Below are 19,507 nucleotides of genomic sequence, written 5' to 3'. Positions count from 1 at the left end.
AACATCGAAGTGACTACTTACATGGGATCCGAGTGGATGAAGGAGTCGCTGGACAGATTGCGGCCGCTCATGCTCCACTGCCATCGGTTGTTGTGGTGGTCATAGGTGGCTCCCATCCAGATTGGGTCTTTTTCTGGGGGGAAAGAAGATGCGGGTTTATATGTTGCTGAATTTCTTTCCTATTGAAAGATTCAGTCTTGTATGATTGTTTTACTCACCACCTGAAATGGCATCCTGTTTCTGGAGGAACTGCCTCAGCTTGCGATCGGCATGCTTGCCGGGTTCCGTGAGGTTGGCGTTCTTGTCCTTGCAGAAGAAGTGCGCCTCCAGCCAGCTGCTGCGCTGATCCACCAAGGAGAAGCAATCGGTGCCCACGCGCTGGAATTGCGGCGGACACATGGCGTATACGCGACGCCTTGGTCGCGGAGTTGAGGACACTGCATCCGCACTTTGGATCGGCGACAGCCCATCGAAGCTGACTCCGACACGAGATGCGCTAGAATGGAACTCCGCCGCAATTGTGTGAACAACTAAGGGGAGCACAAAATGTTTAATAAATATTCGGGGAAGCTGCATGTGCAAGCACTCACATAAAGCTAAGATAAATACTTGACAGCACCGCATTTTATGGCTGCCACTCATCGCGATGCCTGCTTCTTGCTGAACGATGATGACGAGGATGGTGCGGGGCCTTTAATCCTGTTTTTCCTCGGCTAAGATGAATCTCTGGTTGCTCTGTTTTGTTTCGTTCTGGCCACTTCTTACATCGCTCAACCGAATGACGGGCTGGGAAAAAAGGGAATGAAACGAAAACAAACGATGAGCATTCGGTAATCTCTCAACTCGTCTGCTTATCATAATTTTATTTCAGCAAATGTTTGTTTTATGCAAATATATTCCGGACGAGAAGAAGCGCCTAACAAGTGTTTCCGTTGATGGATGGACACTCAAACGCCTCCACGCTCCACGCCAAGACAAATTGAGCCGACGGGAATATACAATATACACACTCACATATTTGAACAGATTTATTTTATTTATTGGCCCCCATTCATAAGCGGCTTTTGGCCACGAAACTGGTCATCTGCGGGTTAGTCAGTGGCCACTCATCGAGTGGCTCGGCTCATTTGGCCGCTCATTGTGTGGCGTTTCAATTAGCACTTTCATAACTTTAACCACCTCGTCAAGTGGCAGACAACCTGGTCAAAAGCCGTCACTGTAGCTGCCACTGCCACTGGGGCTTGTTATTGCATTCTATTTTCAATTTGTTGACACACCGAGTGCTTCGAGTGTGTGCAAGTGTGTGCGAGTGTGTGCGAGTGTGTGCGAGTGTGTGCGAGTGTGTGTGCTGTGTGTGCCGGTTGCAGTGACCCACTTTGCCCATATAAATGACTTCGAGTGCCGCGGGTTAATCCGCTAACTGTTTTAGAGGGTCTAAGCTGGGTTATTCTTAGCACCGCTGCAACTTAAGAGTCTTATTTAGAGCTTAAACAAACTGTATACTCTTGTATCAGATGAGGAATTCCTAAAATTGAATTTGATTCTCACAAAAAACTACTTCAATCAAGAAATTAAATGGGGCCACGACCTTAGATTGCGATGGGTTATGCATAACATGCGAAAGGTATAAAAAAGAATCAGAAAACGCGACGCGTTCTAAAAAAGAGGCTTTTAAAAAATAACAACTTTCTACGAAAAAATCTGATTACGCCGAACGAAAAAAGTGAAAGCATTGAAGATCTAATGATAAGCGGGAATTTAATTTAAAGTTGGGCCTTTGTAAATTCGACCGAAACACGTCTATCACCTTTGACATTCCATTAAACCTAATTAAATGATCTATCATTTAAAGCTTTTAGCGATAACCAGTTTAAATTGCACTCTGCGAAGAAATTATGGGTTTGACTGTGTCATTTTAATTGAGCCATTGAAGCGTGCGGCTAATTCGTCGCCTCCCCTTTCATTTCCCCCCAAAAGAGCTGCGCACACGTATGCACACGGCTAATCATATATAATTCCTGTAAAATAATTCATGCCCACGAAAGCAAACAAATTAAACGGGGGGAAGGAAAGAGTTAAAAGAAGTAAACACATGCCGGCCCAACTGGATTGACAGCTTCACCAGACAGGCCGGAGTTGCTGGTCTGCTGGCTTGCTGGTTTGTTTTGGCTTTGGGCCATTGTTGGCTTGTGCCTCTCGGCTTTTCTTGGCCAACGGCAAGCGGCAATCGGCAATCGACAACGAATTCCTCAACGGTGACGACTTGACATTCATTATGGGCTCGCTACATGGAAAATAATAAGTATTTTTAATGTTTACCATAAAAACAAGTCGTTACATGTATTTCTTTGAATGAAATGTCATTACATATTCGCAGGGAATCCGGTTTATTTTATAATCATAAGATTCTACGTGGGATCAAAATATAACTACAATATTTTAATCACATTTTAATTATTTTTTTTATAAAAAGTATATGTGTTATCCACTGTTTTTCAACAGTAAGAAATTTTTATTTAGTGTAACTCTATTAATATTTTTATTAGTTATGTTTTTACTTTTCTGTAAATTTATTTTAAATTGATTTAGTTTTTCCAGTGCACCGATCTTGCTTGGATTCAGTGGCTGTAATTGCTGTCTGTGCAGGCAGTTTGCTTACTTGCCTTCTGGTTTGTTTGCCCGACTCGACCGACCCGCTGACGCGATGACGTTAGAGTTCCCGGCAAATAGACCTTCAAGACACCGCCGATTCACGATGTTGTCAACAATATTACAACTCGACATTCGTTTAAGTGGCTAATAAAAAGAGAGACGTCACCCACACACACACTGAATAGGCGCAGGGAAGCCGTCTGCGAGTGGGTGGAATTTGACTGATTTATGACCCACTTCGGATGCAGTTGGTTGTGGGAGACTAGACATTCGAATGTCGCGGAAAATAATAAAGGGGATTCGTAAGACCTTGATCTTGAACTTGGGCGCGACAGCCATAAATTAAGGCATTACTTCATCCACGCAGCTGAAAATTTGAATTTAATTGGATCGTATCAACAAGTTCCGGAGAAACGGAGTCATAAACAAAAACAAAAAAAACATGCGCAGGGGAATCAATCAAGCGGCAGCTGAGACCCGAAAAATGTATAATTTTAAAAAGCAGAATCCGTCTGTAGAACTAATCCGACCCTTTTTCGTGACCTTGTCCAGGCATCCGAGGTTGAAGATAAGCTCATCAGCACTTTGGGTTTTAAGCCTCGAAATTTAAATGCGTTAGGTAATCGCAATGAGCATGGGAATCGTATCTAAAACACACGTGTGCCCCCCATCCAAGATACTGATAAATGAGTTAGGGGCGTGCGATTCAAGGGGGTTTCCTCTTTTTTTTTTGGCAGCCAAATTTGTATTTATGAGGTGCTATTTTGGTGCTATGCGGGAATTAGCATAAATTATGGACTTCCACGAAGTGTTTATGCCTATTCAATGATATATGATATGTAATTTGGTCGTAATTAGAATCGCATCAAAAACAGCGCTGAAAATTTAAGAACTGCGAACCGAGGGAACTTTAAATAATTGAGATCTCTTGAGCAGATCATCACCCACTCGCAAACTAGCAGGCCATCAATCAAAGCGGCCAACGAATTCGAGTTAAAAGCAAAAGTTGAACGGCTCCGCCAATGGCAAAAACATCTTTGGACTTAACCTCTTCACGTTCGGGTTCAATGCAAACGGGGCTGCCAAATAAATTAAAAACGGCAAACGGCGGATTAACTTAGAGATCGGCATGCGGCTGGGAAGTGGACAAATTGGTGGCATTAATCTTGGCCATGTCATATCTGTGTTGGGGGAGTTCCTGGCCCGGCAGATGTCGTAATCAATTACGGGAGTCAACCCGTTCTTGGCATAATTAAGTTGCCAAACGAATTTGCATAGGTTTTTTATTCGCTCTGCGAAGTAAACAAACACTCAAAATCGATCGCAAATTGCTGGCTAAATACCAGTTTGCGGCTTAATTAAAGGTAAATGTTTTTGTGCGGTTAATTTGTAGCCATAGGAAGTTAAACATTTATAAACACAACAAATGGCTTTCCTTTCGTTTGATTCGCTCTGGCTTAATTAATTTATGCGCATTTCATTGATTTAAATGCAATCACTATCACCGTGCGCGCCACACCAAATAGTTTGGATTCCGTAAAAACCGGGCGTAAATGGTGGGCTATAAATTGCACTGCAGCGGGATGGATAAACTGGGGAAAATCGCAGACTGGGCGATATAATTTATACGCATCTCAGCCAGATTCCATCCAATCACTGGCTGCTCCGCTTCACTCGATTGCAGCGAAAAGTAGCCGAGAAACGTTTTCACAGCTGCCATTTCCACCATTTTCCCCACACTTCTCCTTTACCTGTGCAATTGCCAGCATTTTCATGGTTCACCTGTGCGGAATCGGTCGGTGAGGAGCCAACACGTACTGACTGTGGCTGGAGCCTCTATCTCGGCATCTGTCATGCCTTTTGACTGAAGCTTTCCTTCTCCTTCATTCTGCCCTTAACCGAATGCCTTTGCTATCGTCAGCTGGCAACTTTGTCCTCTTGGAATTTCCGAGCTGTCCACTGATACACATCTCAACACTGAGCTACATTTAAACTTAAACAGTGAGAGAAATAGGACAACTTAAAAAAAGTATAAAATATAAAGAAAATAAATATTCACTCTGAAAAAAAATATATTCCACATCTTGTAATCCTATTATTTTCTATTTAACCTATTTGATTATCTATTTAGATTTTACATTTTCAAATCCTTTCCGATTTTAATTTTTCTGTGTAACCTTCTTAAACCCTTCACTCGCAAACGGGAAAAGTGAAAGTCATTTAGTTGCTGACAAGTCATTGTGCTGGTTGTGTGCTCGCTGCTTTGACAGGACGCTGGCACTGCAGGGCAGCTCAGCAACACTGGTCCCATGCGGCGTATGCGCGATATCAAGTATACGCAGTACCAGACCATGAGGCTGCACTTTTCAATTGAATTTGAGTGCATTTAAAGTTTGGTCTACACTTTTTCTGCTGCTGCCGGGCCAAGTTGAAATTAATTTACAGTTTCGCCAACGAAAAAAAATTTTTTTAATGAGTTTAGATGAATTTTAAATGGATTCCTTCCGGTTGGATTTCTGCCACTCAATGGAGCGAAATGTTTGTGGGTAGGGAGGGGCAGCATTATAAATTAAACCCAAAAATCTTCACTCAGCTCTGCTTTCAGTAATAAATTAAAGTTGGAAACATGGAGATTCAGGCAAAAGCCCAAGGCAATTCGTCAGAACCCATCACAATCCAAGTCGGCTGCAGTTCGAATCCCACAGACGCACCTATCAATCATTTCTACCTGCTCGGCATGCGCACCTTTGGGTCCTACCCCAAAAGACATGACATAACTCTGTCGAGAGCTCTTGGGTCCCTCAATAAATATCGCCCCAAGTTCGCCTTTGACTCGCCGCACGTACCCGCAATTCCGATATTTTCCGAGCACTCTGCGTTCAAATGGGTATCTATAGATATGTGCACTTCGAATTCGAAGACAACGTCATCGACGAAATAAACTTTGAGTTTTGCATTGGGCGCAGGCGCCAGCGGCTACGTCAGCGTCTAAAACACGTACTCGAGCGGCAATTGGAACCCAGACAGCCGGCAGAAGTGATGTCATGCCTCTCAATATTTATTCCTCGCCAGTCGACGGCGGGGTGTCACAGCCTATCTGACACTATATGTTCACACACGTTGAAAAATTAGGTTTATTTTGGGCATACAAAACCACTTGTTAGCTTTATGAATGGTTTACTGATAACCTTTGTTTTCAAAAGGTGCTAAATCCATCTCAATTTTTCAAAGAATATATTAAATATATGAAATAATTGTTTCTAACCAAGTGATGATTCAAATTCTAAAAAAAGTATTTGCATTGACCTTTCTTAAATCAAAACAAAAACATTAAGCTAAAAATATTTATATGCATTTTGTTCCGATGAAAATATTTTAAATATTTAAAAGTATTTACTTTAATTTTAAGACCGAACTTACTTGTTTTTTTTTTACAAAATGTAGACGATTTCTTTAAAGTGATGATGTAAATTCTGCTAAGTCGATTTACGATTTTAAGATATTTTTTTTTCTTGATACATTTATAGCTGTGTGTGCCTATTTCATTGACATAAAACTGTCACATGTAGTACTTTTGCTGCGGTTTTTTACGCACTGCCAGAGCAAATATTTTGTATTAATTTTTTTCAAGTTCACGTCGACCCAAAGTGAACAAACAGAAATATGCGGGCGAGCAAATATTTGTGGAAATTAAGGCTGGCAGAGCAAACAAGTTTTGCGGAACTTTGCTTTCCGAGCTGTGTGTCTGGTTTGGGGAAAATTGTTTTGGCGATGTTATCTGAGAGTCCGGCAAGCCAGTTGACCATTCAGCTGCCCATTGTTGTCTGTGCTCCTTGTTTCCTCGTCCAACCCCCCAAAACCACCTCATTTGCCTGTCTGCCGTTGCAGAAGCTGTAGACTTTATGCTTGTTTGCCGCCTTTTTGGGTGGCAGCCCACAAATTTGTCGGCGCGTGTCGTGACACACACTTGACACTGGACACTGCCGCCCACGCACTGCCCCGCCCCCTGCTCCTCTTCACCACTTCTGGTAATTGGCTTCAATGCAGGCACACTTCTACAAAAAATAAAAGCTTCGGGCTTAGTCATCTCTTTTCTAATCTCTGTTTAATAGGAATTTATTTGGGGAATTTATTTTTGTTGTTCTTGAGAAACTCCCACCTAATTTAGACTCAATAATAATATTTTTACAAACAGAAAAATAATACAAATCGCATGGCAACGAGTAATTCTAAAGTAAATTAACAAACAAATGGAATTACTCTATTCAACTTGTTAATTTTAAAAATATTAATAAATGATATTACTTAGAAAACTATTTAAAATCAGTACCTTACTTTTAACTTGCTTACTAATTTTTTCTGTGCAGAATCTGCCCTTCGTTATCGACGCACGCAATTTTGGTCTAAGTTAGTTTTCAGCTGCCTTCCACTGGCCAAAAAATTGAGCAGGACCTTTGTCCTGCTGCTGGTTTTGTTTCTGGTCCTGCTTGTTCTTTCTGTTCTTGGCGTCCGTGTCAACGATAAATCAAAAGTTTTATCTTGTTTGTTAGCCGATCCCCCACACCACATACCCCGAAAACCCCGAAACCCGAAACACATGAGTTGCTTTGAAATCATTTTCAGGCTGCAGAATTTGTTGCTTCGTTTCCAGTTTTTGTGCGTGTGCTGCAGAAATTGCTCGGTTTCTTGCAGATGAAGGGCGGGACTTGCATTGTGTGCTGGGGTTAATCGCATTACGGAATGTTAGTTTATGGCCGGGCTAATGTTGACCCCATCACGTATACGCAGTGTTGACAATGGTCGTCCAAGTGGAAATTTTCCCGCCTGTTTACTAAAATGTTGAAATTCCGCTGGCACAAACAGGACATTATTTTTTTCTCCGCCCGCCAGGACATGCATGCAAAATGATTTCCGTTTGACTGTAATTTATAGGCAACCGGTCTGCTGCACTCGTTTTTCCCCATTTAACTTCCCGCCAGTAACTCTTCATATAACAGGCCCTACCACCTCCCACAGGACTCGCCATTTAACCATCGTCCTGTCAACCCAGCCAGCTGCTGCATCATCGAGCCCCCCCATCCCAATTGCGGATGCCTTTTGTTGACTTTACGGCTATGCAAAGTCTGGCATATTTATAGATTGAGTGGCAGCGGCGAGTGGGCGTGGCATTAGCTTTTTTACTAATGGCCCCTGGCAGATGATGCTCTCGACACTCGGCGACTAGCCGCTTTTGGCGTTTTTTAATCTATATTTAAATTTTCCAGCACGAAATGTCAAGGCGAGCCATTCAGAATCGCCACAAAAATCACAAATCAAACTCGATATCTAAAAATCAAATTACGTTCTCATAGGCAGCGCAACGTATATGGTCAAAAGAGGAAAAAAATACAGAAAAACTTTGACGTAGCAAATGGCATGCAAATTGATTCGGCTCATAAAAAAAGGAATGATTTAAAATCTTCGCTGACTAAGCCAAATGCATCTATAGGTGTGTTCGATCCGGGGAAACTGAATCATCTGCAATTTGAGTCACTCAGGTTTTTCTACCAACTCGCAGACTTTCCAGCACTAAGCCACAGAAATATGTGTGTGACTTTGAAACAAATTGTACAAATATTGGCCGAGTATCAATATTGATCGGGGGAGCATTAAGTAAATTGTCGCCGTAAGGCCACAGAAATACCATTGAAAATTATTACGTATGCGCCACGTGCGACGGCATAAACTTTACTGTTTGTACTCTTATTAATTTATATGCCACTCCAACGCCTTATCGCTAACTTATTGTAGTAAATGCCGCTGCAATTCCCTTTTTCCATAAAAAATGCACATGGCGATAGTGCCCAAAGGAATCAGCATAAATAAATACCGGGAAAGCACGAATGGTCGGCTGAATCGCCGTGGAGTGGGTCGCCAAACGAAGCCGATGCGAGGAAATAAATATAAATAAGTGTAAATGAAAACCGTATACGAATCGAAAAGATGAAAACCAAAGTCGCCGCTTGAAATTGCGCAAAATGTGCGGTAAATATTGACGAGCGGTGCAAGAGGTGTAACCACATTTGAGTGGGCGGTTTTCGGTGGCTCAAATTGCATTAGCCAAATGAACTGCACAAATGGCATCCGTATTGAAAAAGTATTTGAATTAAGTGCTGGCAGTTTGACTGCAGAACTTTACTACCCCTTCGTTATTGGAAATTTATTGAACATATTTAAACAAGAATATATTTAAATAAACGAAACTTTTAAAAATGCATAACTACATCGACTTTACTTAATTTTTATCCCCTTGCAAAGGTTACTTTTTTTACAATTTAATTGTATTTAATGGAATAGATTTTTGGGTTTCTCTGCTTTCTAAAATTATACTTTGTTGTGCTGTAAGTTGTTTCTTGGCTAAACAACAGACAATTTACCATTGAAAAATGTTTGTTTTGGCCGAAACTGAAATTATAATACTATCTGCAAGGGTATAAAAGCTGTAGCTTCTATGTTGTTTAGCCTTTATGTATTTTGTTCGACATATTTGATGACTGCAAAAGTATATAGGCTTTGGCTCGCTAAAGCTAGCTTTCTTTCTCGTAATATTTAAACTACTTGCAATATAATTACCTGTTAGATAGACGTCTTTGAGAGTCCTTCAAATAAGAATTTGCAAAACTGTAAAAAAAAAAAATACAAAAACAGTTAATAAAAACTCTTGGCACAAAGAAAAATATGCAGATTACACTCTAGAAATTTCCGTTGCCATAAATATTGTCTCAGCCGGAGCGAAAAATGAAAGCCATTTGAAGTGTGGGGCAAAAGCTTTTTGACATATTGAGGGGTGAATAAAAATGCAATCTTCTCGATACAATCCACTCGGCGTCAGCGAAATGCGGTCCAAGAACAATAATAATTGCAACAGAGTTTGCGGCGGATCACAGCCACTTGAAAATGTCAGGATTTCCCCGCCAACATTTTACCCATCCCTTTGATCTGGCATTTCTTTCATAATTTAAGCAACTGCATTCTGTTGCTCTGTTTGTTTATCTTTGTTGGCTTCGACGTCTGTCAGCTGGAAATGTTTATTTTGCCGATATAGGATACAGAAAGTTGAAGGAAACTTCGCCACAGCAAACACCCCATTGAATTTCTCCGTTTTAACAAAAAATTTTGATGATGCTGGATGCTCCTCTAATGTGGTTCTTGCTTATGCACGTTGAACTGCGTAATTATGCTTAGAAGGTTTCTAGTTTTTTAGCACAAATTTTGCATTTTTGTGTTTCTGGAGCGGATGAGCACAAAAGAATGGGGAGAACCTGATATTGCATAAATTTGCCGCCAGCTTTTGAAAAGTTGATTTGAATTTAAATCGAATCGAAATCGGGACAGACTTCGTTGTCTCGGTTTTGTCGAAGAGAATTGAATTATTAAATGTGCCACGCGCTCTGCTGCACGTTTTTAATTCCCCCATTTCGCACATGAAGCCTTACTTGAATTGATAATTTATCAAATTCCGTTCGATAAATTCGCCTTTACTTTCGGCAATAAATTTCAATTTGGCCGAACCCACAAAAAAGAGGGGGAATCTCAAAATTGTGTCAATTGAGAACAATAAAATCATTTGGATCGCTATCTTCGGTTTCCCTTTCAAATTTTGTCACCTGACCTATGATTAGATAGGCGGATTCAAACATGCCGTTGAATCTAATAAGCCGAGTGCAAATAGAAAGTGAGTTTCGGTGCCAAACTACTTTGTCAACTTCATAAAAGGCTAAATTGCAACATTGTCTGTTTGTCTATCTCAATCTTTTTTATTCGATTTGCATAACCAAAGTACAAAGAGCTGGGCGAAAAATGCAAACAACTGCCAATGGGCAAAAGTTTTTCAGCAGACAAATGTCGAAGTGCAAAGAAGTCGACAGCAGAACTTTCAGAGTGCAAGTGCTGTATAAAAATCCTAAAAACAAACAGTGAGGGAAAGAGTTTTCTTGTAAATACATACATAAATAGTTTAACTCTGCGTACACATATCCAAAATATCAACTAGCATTCGAAGCTAGTCAGCAAAATTTAATGTTCAAGTGCTATTTTATTTAATATTCTACTGAATACTAGAACCAAAACTTTTCGTAATGAAACTTAAAAACTAAAGCTGTCTTGGCATGATGATTCATTAGAGCGTTAAACTTATATCTGCTTCTCGCAATCAGCACTAAAAAAATTCCTGAAACTCAACGAAGTGTAAAAAATTTTATGGTTTTTACACAAGCGAAAAAAAAATCAGTAAGAGGCTTAAATAAATATGATTTTAACCCATTTTTCACTGCGTCCAAAGCAACTGTTTTTGTGCTGATAAGATACGAAGGGGACGTCAAAATTTGCTCACCGATTCCGTCACTATTTGCACATGCCCCGATTTTAGGTACTTAAAGATTGGAGGTAAAAGATTTCCCGGTTCGTACGACAAACATTGGAAATGCGGCTTTTTCGTGGCACCTGCTGGTCAAGTAAACTCGTTTCCACCGCCACACAATAACTTACAATAATTGTTATTGTTAGTGCTCTTGTCAATTTACAATTTAACACAATTTGACGGGTTGACGAACGCGCTTTGTGTCTTTGGTAAATTGGCTTCCGTGGGTTGACTGGCCATTGATCAAACGAGGCCCAAACCGTTGGCCATCTGGCTTTAATTACGCAATTTTGCATTGATTGTGTCATTAGCGATTTGTTTAACCAGCAAAAAGTCGTGCAATCGCTTGATTTTGATTGTCTTGACTTCAGGAGATTGTAATAAGGCCTTAACTAAGTAATCATTATCTTAAAGTGATTTCCAATTAGCGATTTTTTATTTTGCTTGGTCCAGGCTTTGTAATGTAAAGTGGGAATAAAGTAAAAAACATTTTTTTATTTATAAGTTGCTTACTACATTAACTATTTTGCCACTTTAAGTACTGAATAACAAAGTAGTTATAAATCATACTTTCAATTTGGTTTTGTTGATTGTATACTAAACTTTTAAAATATTGATTTATACTTGAGGAAATATTAAAAATAAAATGAAGCCGCATTTATAATAAAATTTTAGGAACTAGCGAAACCTTAATGATTTTTTCTTCCTAAAGGTCACTAGTTCAACTGGCTCCGTTAAACGATCAGCAACAATGAAAACGTGGCTCAACCTGTCGGTAAGTTCCGGCAGTGGGCTGTCATAAAGATTATGGCTCCCTCGGTCAAGTGATTGCTTCCAGGGAACAGAGTCCCGAAGATCGTGCCGCAGAATCTCTAAAAATCCAGAGAGCTTCGCGGCAGAGTGCATTTTCTTTGCGTGGGTTTAACGGTCTATAAACGAAGACATCTGCGATGCGGAGGAAAATGCGGGAACCGGGCTCGATATCTCAATAGATTTATCTGCGCCTCGGAAACTGGAACAATTTGTGGTGCTTTGTGCTCCGACCAGCCGACGGGGCAATTTGCACCGGGCCTTCGGCCAAGACTTCCCCAGTAATCGGCGGCTCAATCAATTGGCTGCCAGTTTGTCCAACTGTCGTCCCCGTCTTTCTGTTTGCCGATTTCAGCTGCAAGCTTATCGAATTAATCGTTCGAATTAGCTCAAGACAGCTCAATTTGCGCCGACTGCACTTCCCATATATGTTCGTATGTCCAGCTATTTGCTGTTTGCTGGTGGCCAAATTGCAGCAATTATTTTGTTTGTCGTCTGGGCAAACAACTTGCGAAACGATAGTCGGGATGTGCTCGCCATTCGCCGGCGCATCTTGTTAATTATGAATGAATTTATGCGACAATGGGCGCAACCGCAAATGCGAGTGCATAAATTTGCATGTCAAGAAAGCAAATTCCATTTCATCGCTGAATGCACTGCGGGAAATGAGAAGGTCATTGTCAGGAATAAATTAAAAGAGTAAAAGAGGATGTATGCAATTGGAAACAGTTGAGTTTTAGAGGCACGATAACATTAAAAAAATGCTTACTATACCGAAAAAATATTGTAAATTAAATCCAATGTAGTCAAAATAAAATCAAGTTGAATAATATTGTTTTACATTCGTTGTAAAGGTTTGACGTCAATTCGCAAGCCTTAAATGTTTATATTTTAATCGTGCGTGTCATGCCCAAATACATAATGTTATTGTTTTTATTCAAACTTGTTTATTTCGGGGGTATAAATGTTAATTTTCATGTTCCAAATCAGTGAAGACCGAATGCTATAAAAAGAGTTAAACTTGTTTTTTGTGTATTGATGTATTTAAAAGACAATAATAGCCGCTTTAACGGGTTATAAACACATAACAAATTAATGGTTTACCAACTTAATTCCTATAATCAAAACATTTTCTTTGTCTAAATTCAAACTTATTGCTATGGATTAAACTGAATTTAAACTGTAATATTTTTTGCGGCTTAAAAGATAAATACGTTTTTTCTGATTTATTCCTCATTTGTCTGGTTTTTTCTCTGTGGGCTTAAACGGTAGCGCCTAGAGGCAAAAACATGAGATTTTAGATACGGGCGAGTTCTTTGTACAAATGTCAGCCGCGGAACGCCCACAATGCACGACCGCCAACATAATCCCCATCATCTACATCATCTAACATCATCATGATGGAGATCGTAAAAAATAAAGAGTGGCGGGAATATGGGGATATGGGAAGGGGTGCAATTTGTTCAATTGCAGCAGCCTCTTGGGCGTCGCAACGCGAATCTGTCTGCATCTAAAGTACTTTTTCCACTCTGACACAGTGACCCCGTGCCTGGGTTTTTCCCGTTTTCCCCCCCAGATTTCCCCTCCATCGGACGAGCTTTCCGTTCTCCATTCTCTTTTCGCGCCGTTTGTTTGGCTTATGAGTGATTATGCCCCACGTTTTGGCTAATCTATGACGGAGTCTGGAGAATTTGTCATCGGACAAACAATGGCTCCCACTTTGGTTTTCTTGGAACTCACTCGCCTGCAAATATTTGCATAACTCATTAGGAGAGATGTTCGAGATACGAGTGTATGTTAAGCAGTTTGCAGTTGGTCGCGATCGCAAAAGGCGAAAATATTGTAATTAGTTTTCGGGGAGTGGTGGAGATTCCGATTCCCAATAGAGTGTTTAGCTTCTGGTCTTTAGTGTTCAGCGTTTCGGAAAGATTGTGTAAACTTGTTAAGAGCGGAGGCGGTTTGTCAAACTTGAATGGGAAGTAGGAAACTGTAAGCAAATTTTATACAAATAAAAATGGTAATGTAAAAATACTAAAATGTATTTGAAAGGCATAGTTTATGAGAAATAATTAAAAAGCTATCTTTAGGCAATTCAAAACATTGTTGGCAATCCTAAACTTAGACTTCAAATTATTTCTTATCGATAGTAACTAAAAGCCCTTGCAACTCTTTAATTGCGTTACTCAGCAAATTTTCTTGACAGTTGCTTAAAGTAATTTCTCCCTTGCTTTTCCTCAAAATGAATTCCTACGAAGAAGCCTTGTACAAAGTGCTCGACAATTTGCTGGCGGCTAAGAATTGCGAGGTGCAGGACGAGCTGTTACGTCACTCGATGGTGGAACTTTTGAAAGACAGTAAGTAGCTGCGAAAACCCATTTGCAGGCCAGGCAAGGCAAAAGTTAATCATCGGTTCCCTTGAGGATTCCGTGAGATTGCCGTTCGGACCACCAATGGGGCCAATCACGCCGCTCGCAGTTCGCAAAGCTTCTTTGATCTGGAGCGCACCTTCGCCATGATGAACATCAAGGTGGGCGACCTCAAGGCCATTTGCCAGGGTCAGCAGGAGTCGGAATCGGAGGCCATTGTCGAGTGCCCAGGTGCCCAGACACGCGACGAGGACTTCCACAGGGGGCCGCAGCCAATGCTCAGTATGACCACGAAGGCCCGCGAAATGGGCTGCAACTCGCACATTCCCGACTACTTGCCACCGTATCCCGCGGCGCACACCTACAAGCACACGATTATGAAGCAGGTTACGGACAGGAGCTATGTTACGGTCAGGACTCGCCATGCCGAGAATCAGCTGAGTACCGTGAAGGCCCTCAATCGGTTCTATTTGGGCTGCAGTCCCAGCATTTCGCTATTCGAAAACCAACAGGGCGATGACAGCTGCAGAGTTTTAAGTGTGGTTCCTCCCAAGAAACCGGCCTACTTGGATGCCCTGATGCCACGCAGTCAAGTCTTTGAGACGGACATTTACGAATGCAAGAAGGAGATCACTCATGGGGGTAAGTTTATGGTTAAGATTGATCCAAAGAACAAAATAACTCCTAAATGGAATACTAGTTATGTTAGTAAAAGCGTTCGAGGTTGCTTCTTTTCAGCTTTTTTAAATTTTATTTTAATTTCATACGAAAATATCTGTTAACTACTTGATAAAAATCCCAGAAAATGAAAAATCCACAGGAGTGCTGAAGCGAATCCTTCAGCGCTTTTGATAGTTATTGCCTGTCCGAGTTTATTTCATTATGCAGCCATCATCACCTGCCCATCGTCATAACAACTTTAACCCCAACAGCTCTCGTCTGCCCCTTTCTGATGGAACCAAAGAAGTATAGTTCGCCCCAATCCACTGGAAACTACAGAGGCGAGAACGTGGAAATACAGGAGCTCCGCGCCGATGTGGAACTGGACTCGGACTCCGACGAGGAGGGAGCCCATTCCGTTCAGGATTAACTGGCGGACACAGGCGGACTGAGAACTGAAGACTGAAAAACCGAATTAAATTGCAGCACGGGAAAAGCTGAAAAGCACACGAAATGTTTCCATTACAGACGGTCGGTCCACGTGAAAAGTGTGAGAAAAATTAATTTATTTCAATTACATTTCATTAAGGACTGCCACACGTTGCTCGGATGTAATGGGTGAAGTAGGTAGCGGGGTAACGAGGGGGGCACAGAGTTCGAAGGAGCAAAAGACCAGGAGCAGATGCTCCACTGACTCCTGCTGGTTTGCCGAACGCTTGCGATTCCAAAAGTATTAAATAACTTTGTAATTTAATTAACTTTGACGTCGGCATCGTCTGCGCTGCGCCGCTTAACTTTGATTAACGTTTGCGATTTTTCAACAAGTTCGCAACCGAACTTCTCGGCATCGAGCGGTGGCGACACTCCTGAGTGGCAAGTTCCCGGAGCCAAAGGATTGCGACTGCGACTTCTTCTTGGGGCTCGGATTACAGGGGATTTGCAGCGTCTGTTTTCCGCTCCTCTTATCTTCCGCTCGGGTATCCCTAGCTATTTGAAATTTTATCTGGCGAACGAAGGGGTTTTTCCGATGGGAATATTGAATGCAATTAGGTGCGATGGTGTGGGGCAGATTCTTACAGGATGACAAGCTAATAATCCCGGGAAACGAGAGTAATCACTTATAAAACTAATTAAAGAGAGGGAGTCTTGGTAATAATAAATGTTGCCTCTTATCTGTTTTATTTTGTATTTAAATTTGTAACACTCAAGTTCAATAGATTTTAACTGCTTTTCTGAGTATTTTGTTTTATGTGTAGAGCTACTCATAATTGAATGGTGTTTATTTTTGCATTGAAAACGCAGTTATTGCACTATTTTTATGTTTTAAATGGTAAATAAATCATTGAATTAATAAACAGTCCTTGAAAAAATAATATTTATTGCCATACTAACTTTTCACACAATTTACTAAGCTTCAACTTTTTTTGTATGTTTTACTTTTTAATAAAAGCCAACAATTGTGTCCTTTAAAGTTTGTTTAAATCAATTTTAGCAACGGTAAAAAAAGTTGGTATTTATGTTTACGGCTTGATAACAATCGAGTGCCTCTTATTTTCTCATAAAAATTAAATGTTATTTCCCGGAATGCGCAATTCTTGACAAATATAAAGCTTAAATAATTCAGATCTCAAAAGAATTTGACTGTTGAATTTGACTAGCAAAATTGATTCAATAAACAAGTGTAATGACCTGGAAACATGACGCATTTGCTCCACAATTTTGAGATGCTGGCCCTTTTGTGCCCATCAGTTGGCTCATCATTTAGTCATCAGCTACGAATTGGTTTCAACATTTTCCGACGATGAACATTTTATTTGGCGCAGGCAACGTAAGAATTTTACGCACAATTTGACTTTGATATTGTGCCATGGTCGGGGGTGGTTGGGTGGTTAGATGGTTGGCATTAAGGAGGTTTTCGGGCGGCCAGGGGCCAAAGATCAGACAGCTGGCAAACGCCGGCTGCCTGCAGGCCGCTTCACTTGCCAAATTTCCCGACTTTTCTTGGCTGCTGCTGCTGATGCCGCTGTTACTGTGCCATTAAAATGCATAAACATAAACATAAACATGAACAACAACGGTACACAAATTTGTGAAAGACCTATAAAAATGAAATTACATTTATGTGGGAAAACACGACCGAAGAGAGAAAGAGACGGAGAAACAGGCCACGCGAAGAAAGGCCAACCAATGTTTAACAAAAATGTGCTGTTTTTATTGTTGCTGTTCCCAATTGCGTTTGTCATTTTAACCCAGTTAACCCATGTTAGCCTATGTGCAACTATCTATGCACAAACCCCAACACACAGTGTGAGTTGTGTTTGTTGTTTTTTCCATTGGTTACAAAATTGCTTTGGCATCTTTGTTTATTTTGCGGTCGACAGATAAAATTCAATTCGACATGAAAACGAGAATGAAAATTATGGTTGCTTTGATTATTATTTTGCAGTTCTATGTTTTCAACTTTTTTGTTCCCAGTTTTTTAATAGCACAACAAAAAAATATTTGCAAATTTAAATAAAATGTCAATTAATAGAATACTTAATTAATGTTAAATACTGATAAATAAATGTGTTATCACTGATTGAAAGTGTTATAATGGTTAAAGTATTGTATAGTAATTTTAAAATTAAAATCTTTGAACATAACTTGCATATTTCTGTTTATTATCATAATAAGGTTGATTTTTGTTCCGTGCACGCATGATTATAAACCTTGTTGACCTCAGGGCATATAGTTTCTGATTTATTTATTCTAGTTGATAAAAATGCGGCCGGGTAAAAAGCGGATATCCTAACGAACTGCGGGTGGAGAAGGTAGTACGAGGGGGTGGGGGTAAAAAGGGTGAGTTCTGTCATAAAGTTCACATTTTCATTTCCGTTCACGGACTTTTGTGTGTGTAAGTTTCGCTACAAGTGTGTGTGCTTGGATGTGAAAGTGTGTGTGTGTTTCGGCCATGTTATCTTGTTTACTTGCGAAGCCCCTCGACGCACAGGAACCGCTACAACAACAACAACTACTACAGCAACAACAACGACATAACGGCCATAACAACAAAAGCCAATTTTTCATAAATCTTTTTCCCAGCGCTACAACCCACTGTCGTTGAATTTTTACAGCTGCATTTAACCTTTTTCTCTTGACATTCGCTTTAAATTTGATGTTCGTGTGTGCCATAAAAATGTTCCTTGCGGGTATATTGCTCATACGCCCGGTTGTCTGAGCCGCGCCACGCAAATTGCTACCTCGTTATAATTATGATGTTTTTACGCCTAACAAGGAGGAGCCTGGGCTCTCTTAAGCAAATCAATTCAAGTTCACGCTTCTTATTTATTCACGTGTTTTTTCCGCTTTTTCTTTTTTTTTCTTGCCTTTGGAGTGGCGCGTGTGTGAAATTTACTTTCCATTGCCTTTTCACAGCCTCACTTTCTTTTGCGTTGCGGTTTCAGTCATTTCTTCGACTTGGCTTTATTTGATTTTTATTATCAAGAGGCGGCTGCTGCCTTAAAAAAATAAAGGAAACACAAAGGAAGCCGGTTTTTTTGCACGTGTTTTAGCCCTTGTTGGGCATCTTTTTTTCTCTGTGCGGACCATGTTATTTATGTTGTCTGCTGTTTGACACACATACTCCGGCAAATGGAGTCGAGTAGGAAAATAAAGAAAAAGTGCCAGTAAATCGCTCTCGGTTCGTGTTTAGCATGAGAATGCGCCGCTGCCTCGTTTGGGAATTACAAATTTCCACGGCTCACAGCAACTGCAGAATATCATCCGCTGTCGGGGACCTTCCGAAAAACTTCAACTTGGAATATATGATGGGCGGAGCAAGAACACTTCATATTTTGTGGTGGCTAGGGCAGAATATACCTTTTAAAAAAAAATAAGTAGGTCCTTGGGTAAAAAAAGTGCCATAAATTTTATTTTATTTGGTACTAAAGGAGTTTATAGCTAAGGAATTGGGAGTAAAGACATTTAAAGGGTAGTAAATACTTTTGTTAAAAAGTTGTAAAGTATATATGTATCTTTTAGAAATAAAACTATTACCTGCTGCAATTGACATTTGAACTAAAAATGTTGTCTCACCTTTTTGACTACATTAAAGGTGGTCACCTTTTTGAATTACCGAAAAGGCACCATAAATACCATAAATAATACATCGAGAAACCTGACTTCTTCCCACCTTCAACCATTTATCCCATTTCATTCAGACCAATTTTTCTGGTATGACTTTTCCGAGAAATAGTTTGGCAAAACGGCAGCAGCATAAACAGAAAAACTGGGCTGGCTGGAGCCACATCCCTTTTGGCCCATTTGTACGTGTTGTTAGCACGTTCTGCTGCTTTATGGCCGCTTTATTATGTAGCCGGGGGGGCAGGGAAACTCACTTCCTTTTTGGCCAGCCTTGCCCCGCTTTCCCCGCTTTTCCTGCATTTTCCAACGCTTGTGCGTGTGTGCGACGTTTGTTACTCAATATTATGGCGGCTATATAAAGACAAATGTATACACGATTATATTTTTAGCATCTCTCTACGTGCGTAACGTGTTAAAAATAAAGCATATTGCGTATACGCCGGGTCTTCTCTTCTATTTCGCAACGCCGCCGCCACGCCCCCTTTTCGGCTTAATT

At 40.6% G+C, this 19,507-nt stretch overlaps 2 protein-coding genes across 2 annotated transcripts in view; one reads left to right on the top strand and one right to left on the bottom strand.

Annotated features, from left to right (window-relative positions):
* The window catches only part of LOC108093102 (trichohyalin), a 43,504-nt gene that overhangs the window by 4,157 nt on the left and 19,840 nt on the right, over window positions 1-19,507 (bottom strand). Inside the window, 4 exon segments of the mRNA XM_017193040.2 lie at window positions 22-133; window positions 219-530; window positions 591-786; window positions 9,265-9,312. Coding sequence (XP_017048529.1) covers window positions 22-133; window positions 219-530; window positions 591-642 — 476 coding nt within the window. The 5' untranslated portion in view covers window positions 643-786; window positions 9,265-9,312.
* LOC108093105 (transcription initiation factor TFIID subunit 8) lies at window positions 13,985-15,483 on the top strand. Its single transcript, XM_017193043.1, has 3 exons — window positions 13,985-14,214; window positions 14,281-14,868; window positions 15,159-15,483. Exons 1-3 carry the CDS (start codon window positions 14,100-14,102, stop codon window positions 15,314-15,316), a joined length of 861 nt encoding a protein of 286 aa, XP_017048532.1. The 5' UTR covers window positions 13,985-14,099; the 3' UTR covers window positions 15,317-15,483.

The sequence above is a fragment of the Drosophila ficusphila genome, unplaced genomic scaffold (genome assembly GCF_018152265.1).
Source record: "Drosophila ficusphila isolate 14025-0441.05 unplaced genomic scaffold, ASM1815226v1 contig_106, whole genome shotgun sequence".
NCBI classification, from domain to species: Eukaryota; Metazoa; Arthropoda; class Insecta; order Diptera; family Drosophilidae; genus Drosophila; species Drosophila ficusphila.
The sequence above is the reverse complement of the archived record's forward strand: the minus strand, read 5'-3'. Positions and strand labels throughout refer to the sequence as shown.

Coding starts and splice junctions, on each gene's coding strand:
- LOC108093105 (XM_017193043.1), top strand. CDS start 14,100: ATGAATTCCTACGAAGAAGCCTTGTACAAAGTGCTCGACAATTTGCTG. Junction 14,215..14,280: donor GGTGGAACTTTTGAAAGACA/GTAAGTAGCTGC, acceptor GGTTCCCTTGAG/GATTCCGTGAGATTGCCGTT. Junction 14,869..15,158: donor GAAGGAGATCACTCATGGGG/GTAAGTTTATGG, acceptor TAACCCCAACAG/CTCTCGTCTGCCCCTTTCTG.